The 18,543-nt window shown below is 45.0% G+C and overlaps 1 protein-coding gene across 1 annotated transcript in view; it reads left to right on the top strand.

The window, feature by feature from the left end:
* Nucleotides 1-18,543, top strand: part of dennd4a (DENN/MADD domain containing 4A) — an 81,299-nt gene that overhangs the window by 58,154 nt on the left and 4,602 nt on the right. The window contains exons 23-28 of the mRNA XM_084334296.1: nucleotides 165-384; nucleotides 9,755-9,846; nucleotides 10,877-11,052; nucleotides 11,280-11,685; nucleotides 11,875-11,992; nucleotides 12,525-12,687. Coding sequence (XP_084190422.1) covers nucleotides 165-384; nucleotides 9,755-9,846; nucleotides 10,877-11,052; nucleotides 11,280-11,685; nucleotides 11,875-11,992; nucleotides 12,525-12,687 — 1,175 coding nt within the window. The remainder of the gene's footprint in view (nucleotides 1-164; nucleotides 385-9,754; nucleotides 9,847-10,876; nucleotides 11,053-11,279; nucleotides 11,686-11,874; nucleotides 11,993-12,524; nucleotides 12,688-18,543) is intronic.

The raw sequence follows: 18,543 nt of genomic DNA, 5'->3' as shown, positions 1-18,543 counted from the left end.
TCTCCTTTTCCTCTGTCTCCACCTTCCCCTCTCCCTCTTTTCCCTCACTGTCCTCCTCCTCTAAGACTTTCTGTGTTTTAGAGACGCACGAGACATACGTTTATTTTGTCTGTGTTTTCTTTTAAATATGAAAAAAACTAAACCTCCTCCTCCTCATCTGGCAGGATGTTAACGGTGACCAGATAAGCGTGTCCTCCATGACGTCAGGAGAGCCAGACTGCTCCTCCCTGTTGGACACAGACTCCTGCCTGGACCCAGACGGCTTCACCTCCCCTCAGCACGGCAACGTGTCCCGCATCAAGAGGAGTCCCGCCAGGGGCCGAGTCACCCTGGACAGCCCCGGGGGAACCCCAACCAGAGTGTGCAGACACAACTCCTTCTCTGGTTGGTTTCATTCAAAACTTTTAATTTTTTTTGTGATGAATTGTATTATTTTCCAAACACAAACATATAAACGAAACACCAATGTCAGAAAACCAGGTGATATTACGTTAATATGAACCAGAGAGAGAGAGAGTGGGAGCCATTCTTTTTAACTGCAGCCCTGAATTGGTTGCAGAGCGGAAAACACTTCCTGCTGGTCTAAACTTAGAGTAGGAGCAGCTTAGAGATGGAGAGCTGTGTAAACTAGGCCAGCAGACAGGAGGGCTGACTCAGTGTGTGTAGGCTCACCTCACAGTCACCCACAGACATACACACACACACACACACACACACACACACATTTTTATATCTTTATTTGTGTCCACATTTTAGACGAAATCCCTTGAACACAAACAATAATAGATGCACAAACAAATCTTGGAATCTCAAAATTACATACTGTATGTACTCTATGTAGTTTGAGTCTAATGGATAGCCCTCTCTCTCTCTCTCTCTCTCTCTCTCTCTCTCTCTCTCTCTCTCTCTCTCTCTCTCTCTCTCCTCTTTCATCTGTCCAGAGATGCTTTAATCACCACACTTCATTCATGTGTGGGCCAGGTTAATCACACCTAGCTGTCCTGACTGATGAAATCAATGGTTTTCATTTCTGGTTATAACAACCTATAGATATCAGTTTAACAGTGTTAAACTGTAAACGCTGAGACATACTTCCTCTGTGTGTGTGTGTTATCCCATTGAAACGGAGAAACACATTTGTGTGTATATACAGGATATATAATGCATTATTAGCAGGCGTTGTAGGTCTAAAGGGTTATAACATGTAGGTAAAGTACATATAGAGATATTAGTTTAAACATTGTATTGTGTGTTGAACTTGGAAACGGTAAGACAGACAGAGTCTGGGCACAGGCTCTGTGAGAGCGATAACAGCACTGAGGTCATCGGCCGCATCAACAAAGATAGCTGGTCGGCTAGGGAGGGAAGAAGCCATTGCTATGGGGATGAGCTATGGGCTAGCAGCAGGCGTCGTGTCACTTAGTAACGAGAGAAAGGGCGTGGCTACGGGGATGGCCACCGTTGCTGGGGGAAAGACGCTATAGCTGTGAGTTTCTTCCGGTTTAAGTTAGACTAGGACACAAAGCTGACACGTAGGGACGTTGACAGAGAGACTGCAATAGCTGGAGGCCCCTCCACCCTCCTGAGCCACGAGGTAGCTAGCTTCGGCTAACAGGGAAGGCTTTTGGCTAACCACTAGGCCTCAACCATCTTCGAGCTGATAGCAGGAGAGACCGGTAGAATTAAGGAATAGACTTTTTAAAGACTTTCAGAACTGTTTCCATCTTGAGGATATGTTTATGGAATAAACATAACGTTTGAAGGAAAGGTATCACGTCTCCAGTGTGTCGCTTTCTTCTGAATCGGATGCATTAATGGGGGAGATAGAGTGTGCCAACCATTACAAGGAGTAAGGTATAAACAACACAACGCAGACTTCACGGGAACACAGAGAGATTACTGGCTGATAACAAATGATCCAACAACTGACTGAGCGGCATGTTAAATTAAAGGGGACTATTATGGAAAAGTTTGCCTTGGTACCCCCGGTCCCGACATAGGCCAGGGAGCCTACTCGCACCTCTCCCAAAATGTAAGCAAGCGTAGGGCGACACAGCGTCACAAGCTATTTATAATTTTACTAGGATCCCCATTAGTTGATGCAGAACATCACACACATAACACACTTGCCTTGAGCCATGCCCTCATTTACCTTGCTCTCGTGCGGAGGAGTGATTACCAGAAAGGTTGCGTGGAACTATAAATGCTCAAACCCCAACAAGCACCGCAGCAAAGAACCTACATGGATGTCTAATTGTCCTTTAGCTGTTCAGAATTATTGTACTTTGTCATAGGAGGATGAATTAGTTTAGATGAATCCGTTATTAGCTGTGCTTTATGAAGCCAGGAACACCTAATGTACTGCCCAGTTTGTACTGATTTATTTCCCACATAATCTCACACACATCCCATCATTTAGTTTGACAGTTGTTGAGAGTTAATGTTTGAATATGTCCTGTGTTGATGTTAAGGGAGGACACTGAATCCTTGTGTTGTGTTAAATGCAGCCAAATTAAATGATGGAGAGGAAGAAAACAATGCTAGAGATTGCAATAGGGACAGCATTTAGTTGTAATTAACACTAACACAAGGATTCAATGACATCCAATTATTTACATTTAGTCATTTAGCTGACGCTTTATCCAAAGCGACTTACAAGTTCTGTACAACAAGTCATCAGGAAGGGTACAACTCTATCAGCTGAGTAACAATGTTCATCAAAGTGTTGAGTGCTACAGTGTAGGTTAGTTTATTAGGACAAGTGCATGACGGTAAGGTTAGTTAGATTTTTTTAAATTTTATTTAATAATTTTTTTTTATTTCAGATAATGGTTGAAGAAGTTATGTTACTGGAGGGCATATCCAAACCCATAAACTCTCAATAACTGTATGACTAAATTAATGTGAGCAAAACCGTTGGTAAGGTTGATAAAGCTGAACACGCTAAACAAAATCAGTATTTCTACTCCTCTAAAACAGAAGTCAGGCTAGTTTAAATAAGGAACTTCCGGTCCTAATATCACTGCTGGGTACAGATCTGTGTACAGATTTACAGATCTGTGTACGGATTTACAGATCTATGTGTCAGAATGCAGGTAGGTGAATTCCAATGGTTGAAGGCAATCACAGAGACAGAGAGTGTTTACTCTTGAACAGGTTCGACTTTAATAGTAAGAACACAGAGTAAATTCTAAGAGAGAACAAGTGCTAATAGCACAAGTGGAAAATAAGGTAAATGGGAGCTTATTGGAGGTCCAGAGTAGAACCGCCCGCGTTATCCCCGAACGCAATTAGTGAAGACCTGACAATGGACAAGCAGAAGAGAGGTATGTTACATAGACACCAAATACCAACATTCCACACACACCCCCGTGACAGCCAATCAGGAACCACCCCTAAGTGACAGCACTAATTGACAGGGAAATGACAGGTGACAAGCCCAGTGACATATGCCAGGAATGTGGGTGGTCACCGACCGAGGTCGGTGTCCAGAACGTAACAGTACCCTCCCCCGACGAACGGCACCAGACGCTCACCTAGGAGCCTCGGGATTCAGCCGCCGGAAATCAACGATCAGGCTGGGATCTAAAATATCCCTTTGAGGCACCCAAGAACGCTCTTCTATCCCGTACCCCTCCCAATCCACCAAGAACTGAAACCCCCTACCCCTCCGCCTACAACCCAGTATCCTCCGCACCGTGTAAATGGGTTGACCGCCAATAAACCGGGGCGGAGGAACCACAGGCAGTGGCGGGGCCAAGGGCGATGAGAGGAATGGCTTCAACAGGGACACATGAAACGTCGGATGAACCCTCATAGAGCTCGGAAGTCGTAGCTTGTAAGCCACTGGATTAACCCGATGAATCACTTTAAATGGTCCTATAAAGCGAGGAGCCAGCTTCTTGGATTCCACCCGGAGAGGGAGATCCCGGGTGGAAAGCCAAACCCGCTGCCCTGGACGGTAAACTGGAGCCGGACGACGCTTACGGTTAGCCTGCCGTTGGGTACTAACCGAAACCTTCTGTAGCGCCTTCCGAACCTGTTTCCACGTCCTGCGACAGCGAGCCACATGTGCCTGGGCCGAGGGCACCTCCGCCTCCTGCTCCTGCTCGGGAAACAGAGGAGGGTGAAAACCATACTGGCACTGAAAGGGAGACATACCGGTAGAAGAGGAGAGAAGGGTATTATGCGCATACTCAGCCCAAGCCAACCTCCTACTCCACGTTGCCGGACTACCGGCAACGTAACATCTCAAGACCCCCTCCAAATCCTGGTTGACCCTCTCCGTCTGCCCGTTCGACTGTGGATGGAACCCAGACGACAGACTGACAGAGGCGCCGAGGCCGGCGGCAAACGCCTTCCAGAACCTGGAGGCGAACTGAGGACCCCGGTCCGACACGATATCTACTGGCAGCCCGTGGACCCGAAAGACATGCTGTATAATTAAATCAGCAGTCTCCCGGGCCGAAGGAAGCTTGGGGAGAGGGACAAAGTGAGCCGCCTTAGAGAACCGATCCACCACCACCAAGTTGGTGGTGAATCCGTCCGAAAGGGGAAGACCAGAAATAAAGTCCAGAGATATGTGTGACCAGGGTCGTTTAGGAATAGGAAGTGGTCGGAGGAGACCCGCCGGTGCCCGTCGAGAGGTCTTACTACGTGCGCACACCGGACAGGCCGCCACAAAGGAACGCGTATCCCCCTCCACTGTCGGCCACCAGAACCTCCTACGGATAAATTCCAGGGTCCTGGTTGCCCCTGGGTGGCTGGTGAGGGTTGACGCATGTGCCCACTGTAGCAAGCGTGAGCGCGCCACCTTGGGAACATACGACCGTCCCGGAGGACCCCCACCAGGATCGGGCTCCCGCGTTAGCGCCGACCTTACCACCTTCTCTATGCCCCAAGACACGGGTGCCAAAATCAAGGCCGGTGGAATAATGGGATGGGGCTGCTCCTCCCGACCAGGAAGATCAAACTGGCGCGACAACGCGTCAGGTTTGATATTCTTGGAGCCGGGTCTATAGGAGATGGTATATCGAAATCGTGTGAAGAACAACGTCCACCTGGCCTGGCGAGCGTTAAGGCGTTTAGCCCCTTGGATGTAAGCCAAGTTCTTATGATCAGTCCAAATAATGAAAGGATGTGCCGCCCCCTCTAACCAATGTCTCCACTCCTCCAGTGCCAATTTGATCGCCAATAACTCCCGATTACCCACGTCGTAATTACGCTCGGCTGGTGACAGACGGCGAGAAAAAAAAGCACACGGGTGCACTTTCCCATCCTTTAAGCATTTCTGAGAGAGCACCCCCCCCACCGCGACGTCAGAGGCATCCACCTCCACAATGAACGGAACCTCCGCGTCATGGCGGATCAATACAGGAGCGGATGTAAAACGACGTTTAAGATCGCAGAAGGCCGACTCAGCCCTAGGCGACCATTCAAAGCCAGGGAGAGAGGCCTTAGTGAGAGCTGTTAAGGGATTGGCTAAGGCGCTAAAATTGCGAATAAAGCGCCTGTAAAAATTTGCAAAGCCCAAAAAACGTTGTAATCCCTTGAGCGACGAAGGCCGTGGCCAGTCCAAAACTGCACTCACCTTGGCTGGATCCATGCGCAGATCGCCCTTCGTCAACACAAAGCCCAGGAAGGACACGGTGTCCGTGTGAAACACACACTTTTCAGCCTTAACGAATAGTTGATGCTTGAGGAGACGGTCTAGCACCTCCCGAACGTGCATTTGGTGTTGCACCATATCGCGAGAAAAAATCAGGATATCATCTAAGTAGACAAACACCGACACCCCAATCAAGTCTCGCAGCACGTCGTTAACCAGGGCTTGGAAGACTGCCGGAGCATTAGCCAAACCAAAGGGCATGACCAAATACTCATAGTGCCCATTGGGTGTGTTAAATGCAGTCTTCCACTCGTCTCCCTCTCTAATCCTGACCAGGTTGTATGCATTACGTAAGTCAAGTTTAGAAAAGACCTGTGCCCCCTGTAAGCACTCAAAGGCCGTGTCCATGAGGGGTAAAGGATATCGGTTCTTGATGGAAACGTCATTCAATCCCCTATAATCAATGCATGGGCGCTGATCCCCATCCTTTTTATCAACAAAGAAGAAGCCAGCGCCGGCAGGGGAAGTGGAGGGGCGTATGTGCCCCGCAAGCAATGCCTCCTCTATGTAGGTGTTCATGGCCAAGGTTTCGGGGCGTGAGAGAGAGAACATTCGCCCGCGAGGCGGGGAGGTACCGGGTAGAAGATTAATGGGACAGTCGTATGATCTATGAGGCGGAAGTGCTTTAGCACGCGTCTTGCTAAAAACGTCTGCCAGGTCCCAATAGATCTCAGGCACCCCTATTAAATCGGGATTAGAGGGTAGATCAGAATCTGCCACGCTCCCCACCATCCTGGAGAAAGAGGGAGGAGACAAAAGAGAAGAGGGGGGGGGAGACAAGGGTTTGGGCAAACTCCCGCTGACGATCGACTTGACGTCGGCCGCCGTTGAGAGTTCGCCCGTGCTCCAATTAATGACACGAACACATGACGACAACCAGGGATGACCCAACACCATGACAGAATAGGGGGAAAAGATGACAAAAAATGTAACCCATTCCCACTCCCCACCCTCCACCCGGATGTGTAAGGGAACTGTGCGCTGGGTGACGCTCCCACTGCCCAGAGGCCGACCGTCCAGGGCATAAACTGGTAAGGGAACCCCTAAATCCTCCATTGGGGTTCCCCACTCCTTCACCAATCCCATGTGAATAAAATTGCCCGCCGCCCCTGAGTCAATGAGAGCCTTAGTTCCCCTAATGTCACCCCCACAGTTGATCGCCACCTCAAAAAATGTACGAGAATCCCTGGTTTTGGCAGGAATAAGCCCACCTGCTGGCGCCTTTTCGAAGCCCGACGGCGCACCTTCCATCCCCGATTGGCGCCGAGCCGATACAGCCTGGACCCGACAGCTGCCGAAGCGGTGACCGGTGCGGCCGCACCGGAAGCAGCGTCGCTCTTTGATGAAGCGCTGCCTCTCGTCGTCCGAGAGCGACAGCGCTCCAAGCTGCATGGATTCATCACCCAGTGGCCCACTCGTGTAATGCATGGAATTATCAACACCAGGAGAAGAAGGAAAACATACCTGGGACTGGGTGTTGTTGACATGCTCCTTCTCCCTCTCCCGGTGCCGATTGTCCATCTTGATGGTGGTGTTGATCAGCACTTCCAGCTGCTCGGGGATCTCACGCGCGGAGAGTGCATCTCGCATCCGCGCTGAGAGTCCCCTGACGAACAGAACCACGCAGACGTTCTCCGCCCAAGCTGTCTCCCGAGCCAAGATCCGAAAATTGATAGCATAAGCTGCGACCGTGCGGAGGCCCTGCCGGCAGTCGAGAAGACGACCACCAGCCTCGAAGATCGAGAGTACCCGGGAAGTATCGAATACTCTTCTCAATTCCCGGGTAAAGGCGTCCAGACTGTCGCAGATTATCGCCCCTGCCTCTAATTCCGCCGTAGCCCAGGAGAGAGCTTGACCGGTGAGCAGTGTGATAATATACGCTACCTGCGCTGTCTCCGATGGAAATGATCGTGGTTGCAGCCGGAAAACGAGTAGACACTGGGTGATGAATTCCCGACAACCATCCGGTGATCCGTCATAGCGAGCGGGCGCCTGCAGATGTGGTTCGCGGGACCGCTCCTGGACCCCAAACACCCCCCGACTCTCCTCTGCGTGGAGCGCTGCTTCTCCCGCCGCCGACTGAACACCAGCCACTCCTTCTTGGGCTTGTCGGGCTGTGGCCAACGCCGACTGCGCCACCGCTTGGGATGATCCGACGACCCCATTGAGTCGGATTAACTCGGCGCTGACCAGCTGCTGATGTTCCTCCATCCGTGTCTGGGCTGCTCCCTGCGTCCGGAGCATCTCCATGATGGCCTCCATGGAATTCTGATGGTCAGGTCTTCTGTCAGAATGCAGGTAGGTGAATTCCAATGGTTGAAGGCAATCACAGAGACAGAGAGTGTTTACTCTTGAACAGGTTCGACTTTAATAGTAAGAACACAGAGTAAATTCTAAGAGAGAACAAGTGCTAATAGCACAAGTGGAAAATAAGGTAAATGGGAGCTTATTGGAGGTCCAGAGTAGAACCGTCCGCGTTATCCCCGAACGCAATTAGTGAAGACCTGACAATGGACAAGCAGAAGAGAGGTATGTTACATAGACACCAAATACCAACATTCCACACACACCCCCGTGACAGCCAATCAGGAACCACCCCTAAGTGACAGCACTAATTGACAGGGAAATGACAGGTGACAAGCCCAGTGACATATGCCAGGAATGTGGGTGGTCACCGACCGAGGTCGGTGTCCAGAACGTAACATCTATGTATGGATTTGCAGATCTATGTATGGATTTACAAATCTATGTACGGATTTACAGATCTGTGTACAGATTTACAGATCTATATACGGATTTACAGATCTGTGTATGGATTTACAGATCTGTGTACAGATTTACAGATCTGTGTACGGATTTACAAATCTATGTATGGATTGATACAGTTAAACAGCTCTCCACACTGATTTACAGATGATCTTGGAACAATAATGACCATACAAGTCTTATTATTCTGCATTTAAAATCAAATACTACTTTTTTACTACTTTTCACTCAGCAGTATTTACCTGGTGTGTAACACCTGCTGTGTGAGGAATGCAGGCATTTGTTGGTTTTCACAGAGTGGTTTCCGTAGAACTCCTATTACTGCTATTTGCTTACTTCACCAAACGTGAGAATGTTTTTGTCACCTTTATCTTGCCCTACAGCCCTTTACCACAGTGCAGTATGTGAGAATGTGGCCTATACCATTATCAAATAAAGCTGAGGGGTTAATACTGAGAAGTGTGAACTTCTCGGTTTCAATGTGTAAAATTAGGTGGTTTGTGAGGTTGACCATGTGGTTGACTTATGTTCCACCAGTGGCCTTGTTTAATCACATTAACTGGCACAAACAAGACATAGTATATTAAATTAATCTGATGTCATTCCTTGTGTGCTTTCTGGATTCAACAGCGCAAATCCATGACATTTGATCACAATTATTGCATTTGTCAACCATGGGCTTATACCTGCACAAAATCCTTTTACATATCTGTAGATACTATATCTATATCTGTACATATCCCTTACCTACACTTACTAGTTATGCTGCTGGCCAGTATGACTACTACCATATTGTCTTTATACCTGTATCACTGTACATATTATACGACAACTCTGTACATACATCTGATTAGCACAACACTCAGTAGTACTCATTTGTATATTTTGTACCCAGTTTAACCACCTGTACATTGTATATTGCTGTTGCACTTTACTGCTACATTTGCACTCTGGTTAGATGCCAAACTTCTTTTGGTTGTGCTGTATAATAATTACTAATTGACTCATCCTGCATTGTCTCTAGGTGGTTTGGTAGTTGATGTTAAATGACTACTCTGTATTTGTGTGTCTAATTGACTCATCCTGCATTGTCTCTAGGTGGTTTGGTAGTTGATGTTAAATGTCTACTCTGTATTTGTGTGTCTAATTGACTCATCCTGCATTGTCTCTAGGTGGTTTGGTAGTTGATGTTAAATGTCTACTCTGTATTTGTGTGTCTAATTGACTCATCCTGCATTGTCTCTAGGTGGTTTGGTAGTTGATGTTAAATGTCTACTCTGTATTTGTGTGTCTAATTGACTCATCCTGCATTGTCTCTAGGTGGTTTGGCTCCTCCCTCCAGAGCGCCTCACACTCCAGATTCATCCCCTGACACCAGCCGCTTCCATCTATCTCACAATTACACCATAGAGGTGAGTTACATATAAATAAGAATAATACATATAATATTAATAATAATAATACAAAATAATTGCTTTATGTCCGCAAAAAGTTATAGGAACATACATACATATGATGTGGGAATGTCCAGGAGTACTCGCTTTTTGGGCCAAGGTTGCATTATTTCTCACTAATATAACAGAGATAAACATACCTTGTTTGCCACACATTTTATTATTAAATGATGATTCATCTCTAAAATTAACACCTCACAAAAAGAGTGTTTCTGGCCGGTTTAACGGCAGCAAAGAAAATGCTCGTAATGAGATGGAAACCACCCCATAGTCTCAATATTTACCGTTGGAAACTGTCCTTCTACGAAGTATTGAGATTAGAGGCATCCAGTGCTAGAGCACAGGGAGCAAGGACAGAATCGATCCAAATATTACTTACTGCGGCCCAGAAGGTAAAATCAGTACTCCACTAGGTTGAACACTTGTACCTTGACACCAGAGAATGAACAAAAATCATGTTGCTGTTGTTTCCATTTATCTTTTCCATTTATCTTTTCCTTTTCTGTTTACTGCTATAATTGGTTGTGGTTGTTTCTAAATTGTATTGTATTTTTCCCTATTACTTGGTTATCTAACAAACATAATTATGATTTCTTTTCTAATTAAGAGTATCCTATACATGTATGCATCAAGGTTTCCCCCTCTCCTAAAATGTCTATGCAAACCCGGGGGGCTGGGAGTGGGGTTAAGAAGCGACCTGGGCTGTCTCGCAGCCACAGGACCGCCAGAACGGAGGAAAAGACTGTCACAACTGCAACAGGCAGGCTACACAGTATATGAATATACTGACGGACAATATATACTGAAAAGACACTTTTTATGCCACTGTGTGAATTAATATGAAATGCTGATGTGAATGTCCTTCCTCTGAACTTGTTTTAAAAAAAATACAAAATAAAAAGTTGGTCACAAAAAAAAAATACTACAAAAGAATTACGTCTGCTTGTCTGTATTACATCTCATATAATGCTTGTCTGTGTTGTATTAGGTGCAGATGTCCAGCTGCTCGCTGTGTAAGACCTGTGAGTCTCTGGTGTATGACGAGGAGATCATGGCCGGCTGGACGGCCAACGATTCCAACCTCAACAGTGCCTGTCCCTTCTGTGGCTCTCCCTTCCTGCCCTTCCTCACCGTGGAGATCAAAGACCTGAGACCGCTCAGCAGGTACACGCTCTTTCAGGCACAGACACACTTGTTACTGTATTTTTCATACTTTCTATACTATACTATACTATACTATACTATACTATACTATACTATACTATACTATACTATACTATACTATACTATACTATACTATATTATACTATACTCTCTTATTGACACACACACACACTACTTGTCGATCACTGTGGCCTCTCTAATCAGATCCTCTCTGTGTCTACCCTCAGGACCTGCAAGGAAAGTAATCCTGTTACAGAAGAGGACACGTCTGGGTCACTCAATCCCCAGGCCAACATGTCTGCAGCTCTCACTGCCACTCTGCCAGACACGGTTCCCCCACAGGAGCGGGAGGGCAGTGCTCCTGGCCCGGCTACGTCGCTGCCCTCTCCGAACCCGGCCTCCCCTCCAGCCCCGCCTGTGGTGACGGTGCCCTACCTGAGCCCCCTGGTGCTGTGGAAGGAGCTGGAGAGCCTGCTGGTGAACGAGGGGGACCGGGCTATCTCGTCCCCCAGTGTCGTGGACCATCACCCCATCGTGTTCTGGAACCTGGTGTGGTACTTCCGCAGGCTGGAGCTGCCTAGCAACCTGCCGGCCCTCATCCTGACCTCCCAGCACTGTAACCACGGAGACCAGGTAAACAGACAGTGTTTATCTATTCTGTTTAGTCTGTGTATTGTTTTATTATTGAATTACCTTCTTTCTGTTGAGACATACCTTTGTTCCGCAATTATTCCTCTTTACATCTACATCTGTTGACATTACATTATGTGTATCGGTAAACGTTAATCAAGAATGACCTTCCATGGTTTTCGACCCCCGCAGACCCCTCAGAGTGTCTCGTCAGAGGACAGTAAACACGTGCTGGTGAGGATCATGTGGGACGACCTGAAGTTGCACCAAGACCAAGTCCAGCCCTGCTACGTCCTGTGGAACACACACTGTAAGTCACCAACATGGACACAAGATGTCCTGCTTCATCTTTTCAGACAGTGAAAAGAAGAAAGAAAAGTTGCACGCTCCTCGTTTATTTAAATACCAATTTCCTCTCTGTGCGTTCAGTAGAAAGCGGATACGGACCAATAGCCTAGCCGTTGGACAGAAACACCTCTCCCGGAGTTTTAAGCTACAGTAGGCTAGTGGTCCATATCCACTTCCATTAATTTGTGCTAAGCTAGGCTAGGAGAGGAAATTGGCATCCATCTTCTTGACTGACTTGGAGAAGACGCTAAATGCATTTCCCATAATGTTGGCGTGTTCCTTTTAAATCAAACATTAAATATTAAACCGCTGTAAATAATGGCTTTCCTATTCCGTCACTCCACTTTCCTATATTCAGTGTGCTTTGAGTGACAGGAGTGGAGTGAGTGTTTAATGAGGTAGAGTGAACTCCTCTCTCTCTCTCTCTCTCTCTCTCTCTCTCTCTCTCTCTCTCTCTCTCTCTCTCTCTCTCTCTCTCTCTCCTCCCCCTGCAGGTGCTAACTCCCTGGTCCGTTCCGGTCTCTGTGAGGAGGGGCAGCTCTTCACTGTGGAGCTCCTGCAGGGGGTGGTGAGGAGCGTCCAGAAGAGTGACGTCTACCACCCCATGGGCCAGATCATCCAGCTGCTGGGACCCGAGCTGGGCTTCAGGAGGCAGAGGTGGGTGATGAGCAAGAGGGAGGTGGGATCTCGTACCAAGAATTAACTACAGTGAAATCAAAGCAGTCGTATATATATATTTTTTTTTATGCACAAATTACTGTGTAAATACTATAGTGAATCACTATTGAAATAAACATACAGTATATGTAGTATTTCTATGGTTAAACCAGAGGAATACTTTAGTGACTCACCATACATTTTCTATAATTCGTTTTTTTGTATTTCAATACAGAAATACTACGGTGAATTTACTGTGGTAAATTGTATTTACACTACACTACACATTGTATTTACACATCATCACTACATTATATATGTGAACGTCTGTGTTCATGCGGATATTCCCAAACCGAACAAACAATGCATCTATATACACACAAAACGGCTTTGCCTCATTCTCAAGGATATTTATAAAGACAAATGAACAAAGGGCCAAAGAAAATGCACACAAAACGTACAGATCTCCAATGTTAATACTAGAAGAAGGATGCTGTAAACTCACCACTTGTGTCCACTTCCCATATAATATACCCTTTAGTACCATGCACATGTACATACGCCTATTTTGATAGGATGCTGCTATAGGCCTCCGAATGCAAACGCTGTATATATTAACAATGTATGTGAGATGATTGATAAAGTTTCTGATGGGAAAAATGAAATGTATTTATTAGGTGATCTGAATATTGATTGGTTTTCTGTACACTGCTCACTAAAGAAAAAAAAAACTAGTAGACATAGTGAATGCATGTGATCTAGTACAGCTGGTCAACCAACCAACTAGAACGCAAACAAGCAAGGCTGGAAAATCTTCTACATGCATCGACCATGTGTATACTAATAGTGCAAAGCTATGTTCAAAAGTTATATCAGCTAATATAGGATGCACTGATCATAATATTATAGCATTCACTAGAAAGGCAAAAATTCCAAAAGCTGGACCTAAGATTATACATAAAAGATCATATAAGAATTTCAGGGAAGAGGAATTTGTCAAAGATATTGAAAACATATCATGGGATGATGTATATAAAGAGGATAACCCAGAAGAAGCACTAAGTATATTTATGAAGAGGTGTCTCCAAGTAGTGGACAGACATGCGCCTAGGCCTAAAAGAAAAAATGGTTTGTTTCCGGTTTCCGAGCGACTTTTTTACAATAAAGTTTCATAAAAATCTTAGTCAAACCTTTAGTATTATGGATATTAAACATGCTGGCAGAGTACGTGCATCCATGTTGTTGTGAACATTTTAATTAAATAAAGAAATTCCCTATCTATAGTCGCCGTGGGAAAGAATAAAATAAAAAATTAAATAAAATAAGTTCCCTACCTACCCATGGCCTTAACTGACAACCAACAGGAAACAAACAATATTTTTTTATGCCCTATAGTGAAGTGTTCAGTGAAAACAGTAAGGGCACCCTGGTTAGATGAAGAATTAAAAGATTGTATGGCAGAAAGAAATGCAGCAAAAAGTAAAGCATGCAAGTCTGGATGTCTGGTTGATTGGCAGAACTACCGCAAGCTGAGAAATTGTGTCACAAAGTAGAATAGAAAGAAAAAGAAAAGCTATTTTCAAGCTAAGATAAATTAAGTGAAAAATTACAGTAAACAGTTATGGAAAACATTTAACTAGGAAGGGGGTATAACAATGTACCTAGCTTTATTGAGGTTGATGGGGCATTTATAACAAAGCCTGTTGATATAGCTCGGTATTTCAATGACTTCTTCTTGTGTAAGGTTGAAACTCGAGTCTAAGGAATAATATGTGTATGGGGGCGGCTACGTGGCGCAGTGGGCAAGGCGCTCGCAACGAATGCTGGAGACTAGGCTCGAACAGGATGCCTCCTGTTCGAGCCCCGCTCTCACATTGCTTTCAGTTTAGCTGGTCGTCCACAGTAATACACATTGGCCGTATTACGGGGAGGGAAACTGAAGGGTGGGGATCGGGCGTTGTGGACAGCGACTCCTACAGGTCGGTTGGTGCGCCTGCGCAGTAGAATCAAGAAGCGACGGGGGCGGGGGCCCTCCAAAGCCCAGACCCCCGACGCTGAAAGATCGAGCCGCGCAGGTGAAAAGATGCGACGGCTGTTACCTCGAGTATCGGAGGGGACTCGTGCTATGTATGACTTAGTCCACATTGCAGCCGGCTTGTGGGAGGAAAGAAACAACGTTCGAAGACAGGGGAGGGTTGAATTGGACGATATGAAAATTGGGATGGGAGAAAAAATTTTAAATGGGAGAAAAAGTGGATAAAAAAAAAGGGAATAATATGTGTATGGGTAATGTAAAATATAATGATAACATATTAGAAAGGATTATGAAAGATAAAAAATGCTAATTTAGTCTATGTTCTGTTGACACTATATTGGTGGAGGAAATGTTGTCAGATATAAAAAAGGAAAAACCAGCAGGCCTGGATAACATGGATAGTAGACTACTGAAGGTTTCAGCAAAGCATGTAGCAGGTACGGTCACGCATATTATAAATCAAAGCATCAAATATGGTATGTCCAAAAGTCTGGAAGGAGGCTAAAATCATTCCTTTACAGAAAAATGCAAAAGTCAACCTGTCAAGTGCAAACAGTCGACCTGTGAGCATTTTGCCAGTGTTAGCGAAGATAATGGAGAAAATAGTGTTTACACAAATCCAGAGTTACTTCAATGACAATGAATTGAATACTGATGTTCAGCATGCCTATAGGGATGGTTACTCAACAGCGACAGCGTTGACACAGCTAGTAGATGATTGTCTAATGGATATTGATAGAAAGAAATTAGCAGGATCAGTGATGTTAGACTTCAGTGCAGCATTTGATGTCATGGATCATGACATACTACTGGAGAAACTTAAAGCCTATGGCTTTGCTTCATCGTCAGTTTCATGGATAACTAGCTACTTATACAGTAGAAACCAGAGTATTTTTAACGGTAGCCTATCTGAAGCGGAAAAAAGTTAAGTATGGAATTCCGCAGGGAAGCTATTCACCATTTATACAAACGATTTGCCGTTAATTTTAGAGCAAGCGAAGGTGGCTATATATGCGGACGATACAATCCTGTACATGGCGTCCTCCTCTGTGGAAGATCTGGGGGTGGCACTAAATACAGAGCGAATATAATGGTTTTAAACATAGCAAAAACAAAGTGTATTTTAATGGGTTCTCACCATATGCTAATTGCTAATCCAACATTTAAAATAATGATGGGGGGAACTGAAATTGAACCGGTAGAAGAAGCAAAGCTACTAGGTATAACATTGGACAGTCATCTGAGCTGGTCAACGCATGTAAATAACATAACAAAAATGGGGAGAGGGCTGGCGTTGATTAGAAGATGTGCAGAATTGGGGCGGTCAGGTGGCGTAGCGGAGATTGCGTTCGTCACCAACCCCGGAGACGCTGGATTCGCCTGTTCGAATCCAGCTCACAGCTCCGGGGTTGTCACCAGCTTGGCTGGCCGTTCACACTAATACAATTGGCAGTATTAGAGGGTGGGAGAAGCTGGCGGGTGGGTCCGGGTCGTTGTAAACAGCGACTCCTACAGTTCGGTCGGGGCGCCTGCTAAGCGCGGATAGGATCTAAGGGCGGTAGTGTGATCCTTCCACACGTTACACGCTCTCAGTGAGAGTCCGCGCTGCCAGGTGAAAAGAAGCGGTTGATTGGCTAGACGTGTGTCGGAGGAAGCACGTGATAGCCTCCACTCTCCCAGACCGACTGTGGGGGGTAAGTGCGCAGCGACCAGGAAGGGGATTGGGAATTAGCATAACGACTAACATTGGGATGGGAGAAAATCAGAGGAAAAAGGAGGGGGAAAAGATAAAAAAAAAAAAAAAAAAAAAGGAAGGAAGGAAGGAAGGAAGGAAGGAAGGAAGGAAGGAAGGAAGGAGAAGAAGATGTGCAGAATTCCTAACACCAGAGTCAGTGATCCATGTTATCCAGGCTCAAAAACTGGGAAAACTACAAATGACACAGAACAAAGCAGCGCGCCTTGCTCTGAATTGTAGGAAAAGGTCAAACATGAAAAACTGTCATGGTTAATGGTAGAACAAAGACTAAATGTAAATATTATAATGTTTTTTAGAAATATATATAATAACAAAAAACCTGCTTGTCTATATGACGAGATGCAATTCATAATCAACAGACACAGTTACTCCACCAGGCATGTGTCAATGGAAAGATGTACTGTAAAGATGCCAAGAACAAATCCAATGAAAAGGACTCTGATGTATAGAGCAATGACTGCATGGAATTCCTTACCACCTGCATTAACTAGGGTTGAAGGAAAACAGACATTTAAAAAACACCTTAAAAATCATATAAGAAAGAATGGTACTGTCAGTTAAGTAAACATAGTGGGTGATTGAGAAGATGGGTATGTGTGATTGGTGAACGTAGATTTTTAATATATTTGTATGTTGTATTGAGATGTATTGTACTTTATGAACATATATGCCTTGAAACATGATTGAGTAGATGGGTATGTGTGATTGGTGAACTTAGATATTTTATTATATAATATTTTTATGTGTTATTGAGGTGTATTGTATTGTTTTATTGTATTGTATTGATTGTATTGTATTGTATTGATATTATTGTATTGTATTGATTTGTGTGGACGTCACCCCAGTAATAGTAGCCTATGCCTGTGGCAATGGCTAATGGGGATCCGAATAAACTAAACTAAACATGGGAAGTGGACACAAGTGGGGAGCTTACAGCATCCTTGTTGCCTAGAAACACAAGATAAATACAGCAATTAGGGGAGGGGGGGGGGGTTGATTCACATATGAATTGATCAAATCCAATCGATTCACAAATTCTAAAAATATGAAACTGTCTAGAATCAAATGCATGTATCGAAATCGAATCTCAAGATTCCCGAATTGCTGCACCAGAAATGTTGTCGTTCTTTAAACCAAAAGCTTGTGCTCTCCACCTTGTCTCGTCTCAGCTTGGTCTCAGACAGAGGTCGCACATTTCTCAGATTATCTATCCTACAGTATGTTTCTCCCTTTTTAAACCAGACGTGATTCTTCTTCTGCAACATGGGGTTTCCTGCTGCTTTCAGTATTTGCCACATTGTATATATTAGTGCTGTTAGGCGACTAAAAAAATTTATCTAATTAATTACAAGATTTGTAATTAATTAATCTAATTAATCGCATTTTAATCGCATAACCATTTTAGGCCTGATATTCTATATTCTATAATCATATTTCAAATGACATGTGTCCGGATGGCAGAATTCAGTACTGTATCTTGATTTGATTTGATTTTATTTTATTGATTGATTAAAAACACACAACAAGGATCCAAAGGATAACATGAGAAAGAGTAAAACCCTTATTTCCGTCATGGTCCCAGGGCTGTTAGGCCACAACAAAATACACGACAATAACACAACACTCATACATTTAAAACATTATAAGACTAACCTATCGCTAAAATTGTATACCCCACAATAACTAAAAACTGATTGGAAACCCATTCAAACTATAGGGGGCTATTCTTCTATTCTGTCCATGAGCCACTTCCTGACGCTTCTCTTGAAGCTGTGGAGGCTCAAGCTCTGCTTGATGGGGAGAGGCAGCTTGTTCCAATCCTGGGCTCCAGAGAAAGTAAGGGAGCATTGGCCCAGTTTCGATCGGAAAGAAGCAGGCTTCAGGTTTGCTATGCTTGCTCTAGTTCTGTGGTTGTGGGATTCGTTGACCGGGGTGAAGTAGTTTTGGAGGTATCTAGGGGACCTTTGGTTTATAATATTGTGCACTATGTTCAGTCTGAGCTGGGTAACTCTGGCCTCTATAGGAAGCCAGTTTAGCTCCTGGAAGTGACTCCTCCCTATGTGGG

This window comes from Notolepis coatsorum (assembly GCF_963971535.1).
Source record: "Notolepis coatsorum genome assembly, chromosome: 18".
NCBI classification, from domain to species: Eukaryota; Metazoa; Chordata; class Actinopteri; order Aulopiformes; family Paralepididae; genus Notolepis; species Notolepis coatsorum.
The sequence above is the reverse complement of the archived record's forward strand: the minus strand, read 5'-3'. Positions and strand labels throughout refer to the sequence as shown.